This window comes from Cyprinodon tularosa, unplaced genomic scaffold (genome assembly GCF_016077235.1).
Source record: "Cyprinodon tularosa strain WSP-4 unplaced genomic scaffold, ASM1607723v1 ctg612, whole genome shotgun sequence".
Lineage (NCBI taxonomy): Eukaryota > Metazoa > Chordata > Actinopteri > Cyprinodontiformes > Cyprinodontidae > Cyprinodon > Cyprinodon tularosa.
The window spans coordinates 101,849-119,462 of record NW_024039355.1 but is presented as its reverse complement, the minus strand read 5'-3'; the positions used below and the strand labels follow the sequence as shown (position 1 = coordinate 119,462).

At 34.8% G+C, this 17,614-nt stretch overlaps 1 protein-coding gene across 1 annotated transcript; it reads right to left on the bottom strand.

Moving 5' to 3' along the window:
• Nucleotides 1-6,936: 6,936 nt before the first annotated feature.
• LOC119798165 (M1-specific T cell receptor alpha chain-like) lies at nucleotides 6,937-13,786 on the bottom strand. The gene is made up of 6 exons (XM_038307525.1): nucleotides 13,760-13,786; nucleotides 11,157-11,220; nucleotides 8,278-8,487; nucleotides 8,133-8,216; nucleotides 7,902-8,051; nucleotides 6,937-6,986 (listed from the first exon to the last, which is right to left on the bottom strand). The coding sequence occupies exons 1-6, from the start codon at nucleotides 13,784-13,786 to the stop codon at nucleotides 6,937-6,939; spliced, it is 585 nt and encodes a 194-aa protein (XP_038163453.1).
• Nucleotides 13,787-17,614: the final 3,828 nt, after the last annotated feature.

Genomic DNA, 17,614 nt, shown 5'->3' with positions numbered 1-17,614 from the left:
CCTCTGTTTCTCTGGACCCCAACAAGTCTGCCTGTCCGCCCTCCAGCAAGTAATCGCCTTATCCGTACTACCCCAACAAACAGGAACCAAGGAGCAACCACAAGACAACAACTGTGAGTCCTTATCTGGCTATTATTCAGTTGTGGCCTGTAAATCCCATGGACCATGAACTCACCACTCTAGAGTTTCCGGTTCCGGTTCACCAGACCACTGGATATTCCCCAAGCTGAGAATCCTGTGTCTTTGTCTCTCTGAGTGCCACTCTCCTTAATAAACTGTTCAACGGAAGTTGCATAACGTGCCCCTTATCTGGGCAACAGAGTGCAATAAAACGCAGCCTACATTTTTAAAAGCAAAACATCAGCCTTTTGAAAAGGTAAAGTATATGAAATCAAATCAATACAGTTCAAGTTTGACGTCTGTGCAAATGCAAAGCAAGTCAGTGCAAGAGTAAAACGAAACAGGATCCTCTTCCCTTTTGACACGCAACCACCACAGCTTTGCTCGGTCCTGAGCCACAAAACACAATAATATCCCTAAGTGTCATTCCAAATATATACTGACAAAAATAAGATATGACCTTTTTAAATCAGCCACCTTGTTACTAAAAATGTGCATATGACATGATTGTGTTCTTACCCGTTTAAAGTGACTTCTGTTTTCGGACATCACTGGTCAGCTTCTCAACATCAGGCATGTAAGATGTAACTTTAATCTTGACGCAGGACTGCAAGCTCTCATCTATGAGGCGGGTGCAATATTTTGATTTGATGTAGTTCATGTTTGAGAATATCGGCTTGCACAGATATGTTGATCCAAAGATGGTTAATACTCCAAATGCATATGCCTTCATTCCTATAACTGGCAGGAAGAGCATTCCATGTGTCATAGACAACTTTCTCGGGTGTTGGAAGGCTTTCAATTTCGCTCCATTTGTGGCTTTGGGCAAGCTGGGCTTTCTGGCGAGTGACGTCTTCAAGCTCAGCTGTCAGACATTTGAATTTGGACACCCATAAATCTTTGTCGGCTATATCAGCCATTTCAATTTCAAGGTCAGCTTGTTTTATTTGTGGAAATGTGCTCAACAATCTCCAGGGGTGTGACAGGGAAAGACAGTGTCATTTTTTCCTTTTGGAACTTGCTAAATCTGCTCCCAAATGCAGTTTGCTTATAAATGATCGCATTTTGCAAATAATCACTGTTGAGTGTGTGATCGTAATGGGCTTCTTTGAATTCTCTCAGGAAGGGGAAGTGGGAGAGCGTGCCTTGCTGTACATCTCTGGCATAGACAGTCAGCTTGCACGCGAATTACAGAACAGCTTCCTCATTTGCAGTACAGTGTTTCCCCGCCTCTGCAGACTTTCATTCAGCTTGTTTAGGTGGCTTGTCGTATTCACCATAAAGTACAGTTTTTCGAGTCACTTGGTATCTTCAAGTTGCAGGTAGTGTAGGTCTTTGCATTTCAGAAGTGTTTTAACGTGGTCTAAAAAGCCATCAGACTTTTTTGTGTAGCAGGAAATAGGAATATTATGTCAACTTCATCAAGCAATGCATGGAACTGATGGTGGTTCAATGCTTTTGCAATTATCTAATTCACCAACTCTATCACAAGGTTCATCAACGCCATACACTCCAATGGGAATGTTTGTGCACACAGTGCCTCTTGACGCAAGATGCATGTATGCATGAATGTAAGCAGATTTCGATCCAATGCTTTCAGCAGCAAAGTCACAAACCCCCTTTTTGATCCTCTCATGCTGGATGCCCTATCTGTAGCCACTGAACTCAGGTGGTCAAAGGTTTTTCCCATTGTCATTGAAACACTCAACACAGCCTCACATATGTCCTTCCCCCATGTTTGGCCTTTCAGTGGTATTAATTTGATCATTTCTTTATGCGGCCCATCTGAGTTCACATACCTGCATAAAAGTGCAGTCTGTTCAATATTGATCACATCACAGGACTCATCACAGGCAATTGAGTATGCTGGCACTGTATTAATGTCCTTGATTTGCTGATAGGTGATGTTGCCTGCCATTTTAATAGCCATTTCCTTCACTGTCTTAGAGGAGAGAGGCATGTCTTTCATTTTTGTATTATCTCTATGTTGTTTTTGAAGTCTGCCAATAGGTGTTCTGATATGTTGATAAATGACTCCTTCATCTGTGAACAGTTTGCCACATTTTATTATCTCCCGGGTTGAAACATAAACCTTGCAGCAGTAGTGGAGTTTGGAGATGCAATCCACTTCTTAAATTTATTTTTGAGCTCCTCTAATTTCTGCAGAAGTAATGCAATCGCACAGTTTCTCTCATTCCCAACTGGGTACTCGGCTGCAAATGTAGAATGCCTTCCCTGAAACTGTCTTTCCACATTGCTCTTTTTGTTATTTGAGAACTTCTCACTACAGAGCAGACATTCAGGCAATCGTTCCGCATTGGCAATGAATGCAGATAATTTGGTCAAAGAATCCTCTGACCTCCTCAGTTATTTTTTTCTTTTTCCCTTTGGGATTCATGGCCAATCATACAGCCGCCAGTTGGTTTACAACAGGTACCTGCCTGGCATCCTGCCTACTGATATAAACATGTGTCACAGCTATGACACAACAGAAATGTTGAGACTTAATATTTATTCTACACATTTTTACAACATTGAAAAAGGTTGATAATGTTTGTGTCATGTTTGTTTTTCTACAGAAACCATATTAAAACAAAGGTGTGCTGCATCCTTGGTCCCCTCTGAAATGTTTGCTATAAATGACAAATTTGTTATCATTGTTTCGGTGATTACATCCAGCTCTACCTTTCTAGCAAACCAATCCTTCTGCCCTCCCTCCCTGTGCCTCTATCTGAAAGAAAATCTTGGTTAACTTTAAACTTCTAATACTGATAAAACTGAAATTTGTATTGTTGCAACTAATTCTGCAATGCCCCAATTTTAGACATTTTCCTCCCTTTTTCCAGGTCAAAGAAAATCTGAAATAACGGGGTAATTTCTTCTCTGGACACAGCTTTAGAGAGCCCCTTTGAAAATGAAAGACATTAATGGGGGGATGGCTCCTTTATTTAATACAGAGCTGCACACTGAAGTAAAATGTGAGAAAACTGGAGACAAAATGTTTTCCTACAAATCTAAAATAATCCTCCTTAATATGGAAAAACAGTTACTGCTTTATAAAAAATACTCTTTTTAGAAGTAGAGCAGCATATTTCTCCCCATTAATAGTAATCTTAGATATATAGATATCTTTCTGGAAGGTGGGCAGCATCTGAGGTAGTCATGGAATCTGAACCGGGTTTAGACTGCTTTGATCCAGTTGAACTTCCAGAGTTAGCAAAACTAATGTTCTTATCTAAGCCTTCAACTTGTATGTTAGATCCAGGTCCAACCAGGTTATTTAAGGAGGTATTCCCTTTAGTCTCCTCCTCCATTTTAGATGTGAATAATCTTTCTCTGTTACAGGGATATGTACCAAAGGCTTTTAAGGTTGCTGTAATTAAACCTCTGCTTAAGAAACCGTCTCTTTAACCCAGATGACTTGGTCAATTATAGACCTATATCCAATCTTCCTTTCTTATCTAAAATTCTTGAGAAAGTAGTTGCTTAACAAGTTTGCGATCACTTCCACCATGATTAACTTTTTAAAGAGTTTCAGTCTGGCTTTAGAGCTCATCATAGCACTGAAACAGCTCTGGTGAAAGTCACTAATGATATTCTCATGGCCTCAGATAATGGACTTGTATCTGTGCTCGTCCTGTTGGATCTTAGTGCTGCATTTGATACAGTTGACCATAATATTCTTTTAGAAAGACTTGAATATTTTGTTGGAATTAAAGGAACAGCTCTAGACTGGTTTAAATCTTATCTATCTGATAAATTTCAGTTTGTTGACTTTAATGACAAATTTATTGATAATGAGAGGATAGGATATTTCTGTTCAGGTAAACAGGAAATATTTCTGAATGGTCAACTGTGCATATCTGTACACGGTGCTACATTTGATAGGTAATGTAGATGACATTTTCAACATTTTTGTCCATTTATGTTAGTTACAGTTGTTGAGGTGTAACCAATGACTATGATTAACTCACATTATTGCCATTAAAACAACCGAAAAATATAGTTGAAAACCAATCGACCCTTTCAATGTGTAACATGTAATTAACATGAAATACTGAACAGGAGGATTTTAAATATACCAATCTGTGTTCAAATTCTGCGAAAAGGCTGAACCCTCCAGCAATGGGAGTGATGTCAGTATGGAGCAAGCCGTTGCTGATTTATAGGAGTATGATCATTGGGTGAAACAGCTGACAATAATATCTGGGACATTTATAAAGTGAAAATGTTATGTGTATTAATGCCCTAACATTTGTAGGAAGCAGTTTTTAAATGTTTTAATTATTTATTTATTTATTTCTAACTGTTCATGCTGAAAAAATATGTAAAATCATGGGTCCGATCATGAAGTTTTAAAGTCAAACTTGACCGAGAAAATTAGACAGGTCAAAAGCTGCACACTTCAAAATATAGTTTGAGATTTTTCGTTGAATGAATAAAGGTAAATATCAATTTTTATATTAAAAGAAAGGGAAATATTTGGAAATGAAAAAAATACCGTCATTTGAAATTATGAGTGATATTTGGGAAAACTGAATTCATCACAGACACGTCCGGAAGACATAAAAACCTGGATGACTCTATACTCTCTGCTGGGTTTCTGCATCGGCTGGGTTAGCTCAGATAGAAAGGTTTGAACCAATCGGACTCTATGCCTCTATAAAGTCCCTTGAGATGAGATTTGTTTTAAATTGGCCCTATAGAAATAAGTTGAACTGAATTGTTCTTTGTTTAACTGATGAGGAACAACTGGTTTTTAGGGATTTACAAGGACCTGCACAGAGCAGGGTGGACTTCCTAAGGAGACTGAGGTCGTTCAACATGTGTAATAAGCTATCGAAGATCTTCTACCAGTCTGTCATTGCCAGTGTCCTCTTCTAAACATGATGTGCTGGGAGAGCAGCACATCCAAGAAGGACACCTCAAGACTGAACAAACTGGTCATACGACCCGGCTCTGTGATTGGCAGAGACGAGGACACCTAACAAACTGCTGGACATTATGGACAGTGCCAGCCACCCTCTGCACACTGTCTTCACCAGTCAGAGGAGCCTTATCAGTGGGAGATTGCTCCTTCCCAAATGCAGGACCAACAGACTACTGAACTCCTTTGTCCCTAAGCCATCAAGCTGTACAACTCCTCAATGGGGGGAAGAGGACGTGATAGGAAGAGACACAAGGGTCAGCACCCCCCCCTCCTCGGATATCTTATGGTAAACATTACCTTTTGTCACTCATGTGCAATATTCTTCTCTCTTACTGTGCAATAATCCAAGTCAAGTCCTGTGTATAATTTTCACTTATTTATATGGTATATTTACAGTTCTGCAGTGCAAGTGCAATAACCCAGGTCTACTACTGGGAATCCTTCCCTTAGCATCTACTATGCAGATGTTTTTTATGTCTAAGGTAAACATATTCCAGGACATTACAACTTTTTTCATTTTTTACGCTTTTTTGTACTATAAACACTCTTTTATAATGTCTGTCATATTTTTATATTTAATGATAACTTGCTTTAACTCTTTGTACTCTATATAAGCTACTGTAACCAGAATTTCACTGAAGGAGTAATAGAGATAAATAAAGTTGAGTTTAAGTCTAAGGATTGTCTCAGAGGTGACTGACTAAGGAACTCTGACGTCTCTGATGAAAAGACCTGCTTCATCCCATCCAGGATACTTCTGGTCGACCATGGAGCTTGAAGTGTGGCCATTCTGCGTCTGTTGTAGTAGACATATGAACAGGCTCATGAGGCCTGTTCTATTGATTTATTGGCTGATTGATTATATCCCAGAATTCTCTATGCCTGAGTGTCAGCAAAGGATTTTCTTTGATAGTTTTAGTTTCGGCTTTGTTTCATTTCAGTTTTTTAAACGCTCAATCTAAAAATTCAATAAATACGAATATTGTTTCTGCTGAGAACTGTTTGTCAGATTAAAATTTGATTTAGAAAATAACAACCTTTAAGTAGGTATTAATCATATTTTTATTTCTATATACATGTGTTTGTAGCATGATGTCATATTTTAATAATAAATGTTATGAAAATCTTCATATTAAGCTGAAATAAAATTTTGAGAACCTTTAAAGGAATTAATCTATCTGGAAAGGATCTGTTTCTAGAGTGGTGGAATTACTGAAATAATATTCTCTTCTGTTGGGCATTACTGTATGTAAATACAATAATTGCCTCCCCAACATGGAGCTGAGAAAATGGTTATTCTGGCCAAAATCTACAATTTCATGTAGTAAGCATCAGATATCCAATACCTGGGCTGAGCATACCGGCCCGTATCCGATAGGATTCAACATTTAAATGAATTAACAATATATCTTTTAATTTGAGTGAAAGCTTCATCCCTGACTTCTATTCTTCTGCACTGAATTGGATCTCCAGTATCAAATCACTGATAATCGATCCAGCTAATTAGTCAATACCGGAGCCGATATCCAATCCAGGAATCGGATCGGTGCATCTGTAGTTAGAAGTATCAATTGTCAGTTTAAGGCTGTTAGCAGTTGTTTGTTCCTCATTTGGTCAGAAAATCAAACTCTAAACTTTTTCTTTTTTACCAGTTTTTATTTTAAGTCAAACAGGAAGTTTCACACAGACTCGGTCAAGAAAACAGAAAATATTTCTATTATAGATATTAATATTTTCATATTTACAACAACAACAATAAAAAAAACACAATTCATTAATCAGAAATAGAAATAGAGACTGATTTTAAAACCCATGATTATAAAATAAGTTGATATTAGCTCTGTTCATTTTTTATTTCCAGAGAAAGAAGCTTCAGCAGCTCCACTTCATTCATCAGGACGTTCTTCTGGGAAGTTCCCTTCATTCCGGTCGTTTTCTAAAAAACAAAAGAGAAACATTCCTTTAATTCATGAGATCTAAAACAGTTAAATACAACAGTGAAATAACGAATTTAAAAAGGCTGAATGACTGAGATTATTGGGAAGATTAATCTGAAGCTAAAACTTGAATGATCTGCCTGTGTTAACGACAAAGAGTTCATATAATAACTGGACAATCACCTGGACATGTCCTCCACATCACAGGTTCAGGTGATCGGGACAAACTCAACCCCTTTGGATGCTTAAAGTTCTGTCTTCATGAGTCCTTCAGTAAATCGTCTCCAGAAATGAATCCAGCTTTACATTTTCTCCAGTTTTAGATCAAGTTCGGTTCATATATGAAATATGTTCTAATATCTCTAATGGGAACCGGATACAGGCGGACCAGAGAGGTTTCTGGGTGCGACTGTCGGACATAAACTCTGTCTCTGTTTTCAACGACTTTCCATTTGAAAGCAATAAATTAGGAGATGCTGACTGATCCAGTTCCGTCCCATCCGAATCTGGTTCTTTCTCAAGCTTTTAAATTATTTTGTTACAGAACGAATCAGAACGGGGTCAGAAAACCCAAAACATGGCCACTAGTTTCCTCTCATCATTATGAAAATATTCTGGATCTTTTTTCTGACTCAGATGAGTTTTCTCCTAAATATAAAGCTCAGAGCTTATTGCATTACTTTCAGAATATGAACATTATTTCTGACGAGTTTTAAAAGAATTTTTAACTTTAAAACCTGTGAGATAAAATCTCAGTTTGATCAACCTTTAACTCAAACTGTTTCTTGGATCCACCGACATAAATTTATTGTTAATTATTTATTTTATTTGAGGTTTTGCATCCGAGCAGCTCTATTTGGAAGCTCGTTAGCTTGGTGCTAGTGGAAGTTTAATCATCATAGTGATAACTGAACTTCCTGTTTGCGCTCTGGTGAGCAGGGCGGTTCGATACTCACACTGACTGATCCACAGCCGCAGCGTCATCAGGACGTTGAAGATCACGGTCTTCATGAAGATCACTCTGAGGCCAAAGATGGTCAGGGAGGCCAGGTTCACCATCTCATCTGCAAGCATCAGGGACACGACCGTTAAACAGGCGGAAACGGGTTTAGAAAAAAAAATGTTCAGCTGGGTCCAACACCTACCTGGATCCACAGTGGAGGTACATTTGTCATCTGGCTTATTAATTACTGTAAAACAAACATAAGAATAAATCATTAGCTTCAACTCTCTACCAGGAAATTACAGCAACTCTCTAAATGCTGGAATGTTTGGCTTGATATGACTCACCTGAACAGTTTTTATCACCTTCTAGGAAAACCACCTGGTTATAGTAGCCTGTTGGATCTCCTCTATAATCTCTTATCGGACTGGCGCTGGTATCCTTGAAGTCAACATTTTTTTCGGTTAGGTTGTGTCTTGTAAATCCTGTTGCCAGACAAACTTTGGTGTCATGGTCCTGCAGTTGGTAGTACTGCGGGTGGACTGGATTCTCTGAAACACACAGGAGGACGAGTCATGAATATCCAACATAAAACCAACATGAAACAGTTTTGGTTGACTGGCTGAAAGAAGACATTATGTGTTCCTTCATAAAACTTCATCCGTTCATTCATTCATCTGAGATCCACACAGATCAGAGTTCTACCAAATCCAAACATAAGATGAAGTTTTACTTCTCTGGTAGAATTATTCAGTTTGGTTGTTTTTTATAATTGATTTTAGAAGAGATAGAATTTTCTGTTTCCTAATTAGGATGTATTCTTTAAACAAACATCCCAACAGAAATGCAAAGACAATATTTACACTAAAGACAAAGAACATCAGGTTTGGTTATATTCAAACTGTAGGTGCCAAACAGACTTTGGGTTGTTTAAACAATTAATGTCTGAATAAACACTTATAGAGTAATTGAGATTTATCAGATTTACCCCTAAATCCAAAAGATTCAATTAAGATATTACATATAATCAGTTTTCTCAACTTACATGTTCAAATTCCCTTTAATGGATTAGAAGCAGGCAGGATGAGAATACCACAACCAACCGAGCAATTACAAAAAGCAGAACCTTTACCCTTTAAGGTAACATCTGTTTTCATTTTCTCAATTTTTATCTTCAACAATCAAATAAATCAAATGTGTTATGCTAATTTAGTTAAATCTACAGACGTCCTCCTATGGTTTAAATCTTTAATCACATAATTAAAATACTTATTGAGCTGTTTGATATAGATTAAAAACATTTTTTCTCTTATTTTTTGACATTTAAACTGAAGTGGGGAACAAACGTGTTCAAGTAAGTCTCAAATTAACAGTTTGAACAAATGAAAGAAAACCAGGTGTTTCTTTTAAACAATTCAATGTTTATAAGTTCAAAATTTCTGTCCTCAATGTGTGTAGAAATATTATGTAAAACTTTTTGAGCATAAAAAAACGCCTTAAATAATGTAAATATAAATTATTTAATTTTATTGTTTATTTATATTAGAATATTATTTAACATAATTAAAATGTAGGAAATCAACTTACTGGATGAAACTATGAGTTTGATTCCAGATCCAAACGTGACTTTAAGGTTGTTGCTGTTCACACTGGAGCTAAACCAGTTACAAAAACCAGTTCAGTCCAGAAATTTGCTCCAGTTTCTAAACTCAATTAAAAATTCTGAGTTTCATGTTTTATGGATCTGGTCCTTTAGTTTTTATGTTTACTCTTTATTTTAGTAGAAGTACAGATTTGAACTTTGTGTTGAAAAGCTGTTTATTCATTTTTAAACTACAGCAGTACAGAATAAAACTCTGCTCCAAACACTTTCTCCGCTTAAAGTTCACTTCTGGTTCCAAACAGGAGTTTAATGACTGCTTTGATTAAAAACCCAACTGTCCTTTAAGTCTTTGGCAGAACCGTTTTTTTCCGTATAAACATTTAATTATTATTAAACAGTCAAAATGGACTCAACTGAAACTAAATTCTGTCTATAAAACTTTGCTGATTCTGGTTCTATCAGCAGGTGGAATAAATGTGTGGATCTGTGAATGATGGAGAACTTTACAAAAACAATGAGTTACTGTTTGAAGAAAATAAAAGTTAGAAATAAGGTTCATTTTGACTCACTTTTCTCCACTAAAAGTTTAGTTCCGGGTCCAAACAGGAGTTTAGCTACACCGCTTTGTGTCACACATCGATCCGACGTTGGTTAAAAACCCAACTGTCCTTTAACTCTTTGCAGAATCAACAGTTTTCTAATCTGATTTAATTGTTGTTGTTTTTTTAAGCAGAGGCTTTTCCATTGGAATGTAGAACATTTATTCCCAACTTTCTGCAGATTTTTTGCTCAAACTGAGGTTTATCTGGAAGAAAGCTAGTGGTTATGGTTTTTAGATGCGACTAATGTTTAGTAAAATAAGTGTTTTTTATCCAGTGGTAGATTTATTTGGATCTATGTCATTGTTCAAAATAGATTACGAAGTTTAAATGTGTTAAGTCACGGCTCTGTTGAAGATAAAGGATTTTTTACTCCATTTTCATATTAATTTTTTACAGTTTTACTTAAAAGTCTCTGTATAAAAATCTTAAATGTTTGAGGAATCAACATAAAATTCTAACTCACGCTGTGAAACAGTGAGCAGGACTCCTGATCCAAACAGCAGTTTATAGTTGTTAGCATTCACACAGTCAGTCGGCCACAAACAAAAACTAGAGAAGAACCTTTAGTTCTTCACCTGTCTGGGTTTCATCTGCAGCATTTAGTTCTGTTCTATTACATTTTAACGGCTACATACATTTAACGTTATACTGGACTCTGACTTTAGTTGAAGTTAAAAAAAATTTATTTGAATTCTAAATGTAGATACAAAGAAGTTTATTGCTTTTTCTTTTTTAATGAATGTAAAGTGTAATTATATGAAGATGCCGAGTATCACAGTTTATTTATTTAACATTTAAACAATACATTTTAATAAAAAATGTAAGTCATATTTTAACAGACCTAAACTTTTAGTCTAAACTTTTAATCTTTTTGCTGTTGTGATTCTCTGATCTTTATTTTAAGACCACTGTGTTCGCATAAAACTGCATACTGAGTAAATTTTACATTTAAGTGTCTTTTATTGAAAGACTGATCTGTTATTAAATCTGTCTCATTTAATTAAAGAAATATTTTTCTTACTGTTTTGAACTTTTAGCTCAGTTCCTCGCCCAAAGATCATTTTCCCCGTCCCGTCATTCACACACTAACAAATTGCTCAGCACAAACTCAGCACAGAAAATCCTGCCTAGTTTCCCTTAAACCAAAACATTTATGTTTTCTATTCCATTTGAGTTCAGAGATGAAGATGACGTAGAGATTTAGTTTGTTTCTTTCTGGTCTTTTATTGTTAAAAATCATAACCAAACCTGAGCTCCGTGCAAACAGCTGTTCATTAACCAACACATAAAATATACCATCTAACCAACATAAACAGTTAATGCGACTGTTTCTAGAATTTTTGATTTTAAAATAATTTATCAAGAAGACACCTGACCATAAAAACAGACATAATATAACTTTACTAGACTGAATAAAAAGGTTAACTCCTTTTCTAAAGATTTTTCTGTCAGCATATTTCACACAGCTCATACCATCGACCCAAAAGCTTCACCAAATCTTCACAAGGACAGAACTTTTAGGAATGTTTACAACTTCCATTATTATTTTATCATGGTAAACCATTAACGTTATTAATCTGGTCGTGATTTTAGATTTCTTCTTAGATTTAAACCTTAAAATCATGAAAAAGGTTGATGTCTACCAACAATAACACAATACTAAGTCAAACTGTATGCAGATGATGTGATACTTTACTTTAAGATTTACTGACAAAAAAATATGTTTTCTGAGACTAAGATAAATAGAAACAGATTCTAATTTAGTGTTTTATATTTAATAAATTCTATTTGACTCACTGCTATAGATGAAGAGTTTCACTCCAGGACCAAACAGGAGCTTCTGGTAACCACTAGTAGTCACACAGCTCAGTGTGACTGTTCAATAACTTTTATTCAGGACTTTAAGGCTTTCAGATTTTTCTTTGGTTTTTAGTTTAAAGTTTGAGACATAATTGAGAAAAAATAATCAGGCTCATGTAAGAAGTACCCAACAACAACAAGTCTTTATAAAGAGAAATATTTCACTTTTTAATAGAACTCCAATAAATGCCACATACACTAAAACCCTCCTCCTTATCAAACTATATTAAACACTTTGTCATTATTATTTCATGTCAGCCATTTTTATAGATTTAATCCTCAATAAATGTGGAACAAGTCAAACCATGTGTTTATATTTTAGTCAAAACTTCTATAAAAATATAAATATTAGTAGAATAAGGTGTAGAGCAAATAGAACCTGCTTGTAAGAAAACTGGACTCACTGGTGGAGACGAAGAGTTTGATTCCAGAACCAAACAGGAGTTTCTGGGACCCAGTCCCAGTCACACAGTTCAGGATGGTTGGTCAATTACTTGTTTCAATTATGTAAAGAACTTTGAAGTATTTAGAGGGTTTTTTTTCTGGTTTGGATTAAAGTTGACAAATATTTGAAACATTATTAAAACCAGCATGAATATTTAATGTATTTTCATCATTGGTGAACAGCTAGTTTGTCTTTATTATTTGCTATTTCTTTTCTTTAAATGTGTATAAAGTGATTATTCAAGGAAAGGTTGGTTACAGTTTGTGTTGCAGAATGCTGAATTATCTTACTTTTGTGTATTTTCAGCTCAGTTCCTGGTCCAAATATGATTCTTCTTCCTCCATCATACACCCAGTGACATACGTCCAAACATTAACTACCAGAGCGCTTAATGTGAGTTTCTGGTCCAAACACGTTCACGTAAACTTTCATTTACATAATTGGAGTTCAATTAAAACTGGTTATTACCTACTGAGCAAAAATTAGTGATTAACGTCCAAACAACGTCTAGGTTTGGTTGAAGAATGAAATGTAAAAAGACATACTTTTCGTGTTGTTGAAAAGACGTCAAATTGAACCCAATGTTTAACGTCTATTATTGGACTAAAGTGGGACAAAATCAGACCGACCAAACACAGCCCAGGTTTCAGGAACTATTTCTGGACTAAATCAAGACTTTTAACGACCGACCAGATTTAGCCTAAAAACCAGCGTCTATATGACAACTAGAAAAATATTTAAAGTAATATTTGTAATAATAAAAAAATTATATATTTGAATATAGTTTATTGTTGATCATGGGGGGAATAACTGTATTATATGTTTAAATCTGATCCAGTAACATTTATCCTCATAGCCATAATTACAGGAATTTTACTGACAGGATCCAAGATCAGAAACTCAATTCTCAATTCTCTACTGAACCTTCAGTCAGAATCTGACCTGGTTCATTATTAACTACAAAATATAACTGGACTCACTGGATGTGATCAGTAAGTTGGTTCCGGATCCAAAGTAAAGTTTTCTGCCTCCAGAATCAGTCACACAGCAGTCAGAGACTAAACATGAACCTCAGCTTTAAGCCTGGATTATCTTTCAATTCTGCTCAGAAAATGTGAGATTTAAACAATGTTTAAGGCTCCATTTGTTTTAAATAGTTTATCTCCATAAGCATTTTTTAAAGCAATGCCAAAATGTTACAATTTATTTTAAAAAACCTATGGCTTTCAAGTGATTTCTTTTTCCTAAAAACAATAACAATCAACAGATGCAACAGGTAAAAATTACAATCGCTGCCTGAAAATAACGAAACGTCTCACTGTTTTCGACGAGTAGAGCAACTCCATTGCCAAACAGAACTTTACTTCCACCAAGATTCACACAGTAGCAACGAGATAAACAACATCCCACCCAGCGGGTGGAGGATTTCCACAGGAGAGCAAGTTCAAGTCAACAAGTTTAAGCAAATGTAATCTGCAGTTTATCAGGATTCATTTATTCTGGCCTAGTTAAAGTAAATTAACTCCCAGTTCAACCAGTTCAGTGACTTTATCTCCGTTGGAGAGCAGATTAAAATTACTGTAGTACTGGTTAATCAGGATTTTATAAAACACGATGCTAATGTGCAGTTTTGAGAGCTGACTTTGTTGCGTTCTTTAAAAATGTCTTTTCTTACTGTTTTGGATTTTCAGCTCAGTTCCTGGTCCAAAGATCAGCTTCCATGTTCCGTCATTCACACATCAACAAACGGCTCAGCACAAACTCAGCACAGAAAAACCTGGCTTACTTCCAGCTAAACCAGAACTTTTATGACCCAGTCATGTTTTACAGTCAATTAGGAGCCAGATGATTAGGATGATTTAGAGATTTAGGGAATCAGGTCTTTTTGATGGTGATTTTCTCTGTGAATTCAAACATTAAAAGATCTAAACTGAATAAACTGAAGTATCCGCATGCAACTGTTCATTAGTGAATTTAAAGCCCTTCAACATGGAAATCTGTTATTTTCTCTTGGAAAACAGAAAAATAACATTTAACCAACAGAAAGAGTTAATTGAAATGTGTCTATAAATGTTTGATTTCATAATAATTATTATATTTAGTAAAGAAATAACTGGAACCAAAATAATTATTGTATTTATAGATAATTTTGTTCTCTTTGGAATGACTCTGTGGTTGTAGCCGCAAACATTTTTATAAATTTAAATGACATGAATTTTAGCAATAATTGGTCAGTTCTTAGATAAACGTGTTCATAAATTTGCCAAAGATCAGTTTTATACCAACATTATTCAAACGGCTCAGTTCTAACTTCTAACACCGAGTCAGAACGAGGTAACACTAAATCAAACTATATGCTGATGATGTGATTATAGATCTATAACCCATGGAAACTATTTACTAATGTAGTTTATAAATGTGATAAATAATAAACAGTATTTTTACTCACTGCTGTAGATAAAGAGTTTAACTCCAGAACCAAACAGGAGTTTCTGATTATTCACAGTCATACAGTTCAGGGTGGCTGATCAATAACGTCTTTTGCTCTTATTCAAAATCTTTAAAGGTATTTGTTTTACATATTTTAGTTCAAATGCAAGAATCGATTGATTAATTTTTGATTAATAAGAATTGCTATCTATATTTTATCTCTTTAGCTATTTAACCATTTAGTTGTTTATTTAGCTGCTGATTTTTATTCATTTATTTTTTTGTTAAATTATTATATTCAGAATGGTTTGTTACACTTTATGTTGCTTAATGTTTTATGATCTTACTTTTTTGTACTTTAAGCTGAGTTCCTGGTCCAAACATCAGTCTTTTAGTCCCATCATTCACCCACTGAGATGGATCCTAACATTAACGACCAGAGCGGCTGAATGTGGGTTTTAATTAAATCACATTGAATTCATGTCAATTTACCTAAGTTAATAAAATAACTTAGAGTTAAATGAAATTCAGTAACTATAGTTTCTATAATTTTACTACATGGACTGAAAAAAAGATCTAAATGAATAAGAATATTTTTTGGATGAACACAGATATCCCCAATGATACATATATGTTATTAATTTAGCTGATTTTGCAGGATTTATTTCTGGACTTTATCAGAATCTTTACAGGTTCTTAATGGTTCATAGTCATCTAGTTTGTTTTCTACTCCGTACATCAAGTTTATCATTAAATCATTTAAACATTTATCGTTTAATATAGTGTTGATCCTGGAGGAAAATATTTATATTTTTGGTTTTAATTTGTTTAACTATCTTTTATCCTCAGAGCCAAAATCTTTGGTCAGAAAACCACCTGATTTAGGATTTAGCGGTAAAAGATAACTGAGCTTAGACTCACTGGATGTGATCATTAGGTTGGTTCCGGATCCAAAGTAAAGTTTTCTGCTTCCAGATTCAGTCACACAGCAGTCAAAGACTAAACATGAACCTCAGCTTTAAGCCTGGATTATCTTCCAGCTCATGTTTAAACAATATTAGATTTGCATAACAGATTTTAACAGTTTATTTAGCTTTAAATAGTTTTTTTTAGGGGTGAGGTGTAAAAATTTAGATTTTTACAGAAATGAATAATAGATTTTTTTTTTCTGAAATAGTAAAAGTAAACAGATGATCAGGTTTATGTTATAAAACTCACTGTTTAGGACGAACAGATCGACTCCACGGCCAAACTGCATTTTGGTTTGGCCCTGAGTCACACAGTGCCAGCAGCATGAACAACAACCAACTCAGCTGGGGGAGGATTTCCGACTGCAGTTTAAGTTTAATTCAGGTTTAATTCAGATTATATTTGATGCTCATACCAGAAAATTACCAGGAATGAACTGGTTGAAGCTTTATAATGTGAAAAAATATTGTTTATGTTTATGTTGTGGAAAATAATAATTCAAAATTAATTCATTATTTTCTAGGTTTATGAAACATCTGATGTGGAGCTAATCTGGTTTGTAATGAAAATCACAGATTATCTAATCAGAATGTGAAACATTTTCTCTTAAGTTTTGCTCTGAAATCAGTATTTTAATGAGTCAATATGAATAACTGATAGTTATTGTTGTGATGCTGTGATCTTAACTCTAGTCTCTGATACTTCATGTTGTTATGGAAGCTTGATTTATAGTAAATTGCAGCAATAAGTGCGTTTTTATAAATGAATAATAATAATGTTCTGAACTGATTAAATATGAATTTTCTTACTGTTCTGAATTGTGAGCTGAGTTCCTGGTCCAAAGATGATCTTTCCCATCCCTCCATTCACACATCAATACATTGCTCAGCGCAAACTCACCGCAGAAAACACTGCCTAGATTCACCCTGAGCCAGAACATCTATGACCCAAAGGGTTTGAATAAGAATATTTACAGATTCAGAGCAGCGTGTTTGGTTCTTTCTCTATCTCTCTGGGTCTTTGAATTTAAAACAATCTAAAAAGAACCTAAGGATTCTGAATTTTTAAACACAAATCCTCTTCATTTTTTTTTATATTTAACCCTGTAATGCCAAATGTATCATATTTGATACATACGGTTTCTGAAATGTTTTGCGTCTGACACCTTTTGCATAATTTAATGGTAAAAACTTTGCTCAAAATCCTATTGTACACAATCAGATATACCTGATAACAGAGGGCAGAAGACTACACAAAAAATAAACTTGACATATCGCATAGTAATAAATTATTAATATCAAAAATGTATTTCTGTTTTTTCTTTTTGCATATTTTGTTAAAAGGCGAAATAAGGAATTCAAACCCAAAAATAATAATTTTCTGTTTTGTTTTATTCTTGGATCAGGCTTTAAAGGGTTAAGTGTAAGTATTTCTATGAATATTTGATCAGCTAATGATTTATGTTTTCTAGATTACAGTCAAACTGAAGGGAAAACATGGTCTGGAGACTAAGAAACAAAATGATTTTACTTTTTAAGTTAAAAAAGAATATTTTACATCAGTTCAACCAGACTGTGCTGCTATAAAAAAACTATATACATTGGTAATGATTTAATTCCTAGAAGTTTAATCATAAAGCGTAAAGATAAAAATACAAATGCCATATAAATGTTAATGCAAAATGATTTAATCTTACCGGACTGGATGAACATTTGAGTTCCTTTTCCAAAGATGATTTTTCTATCATTAGCAGTCACACAGCTCACATCATCAAC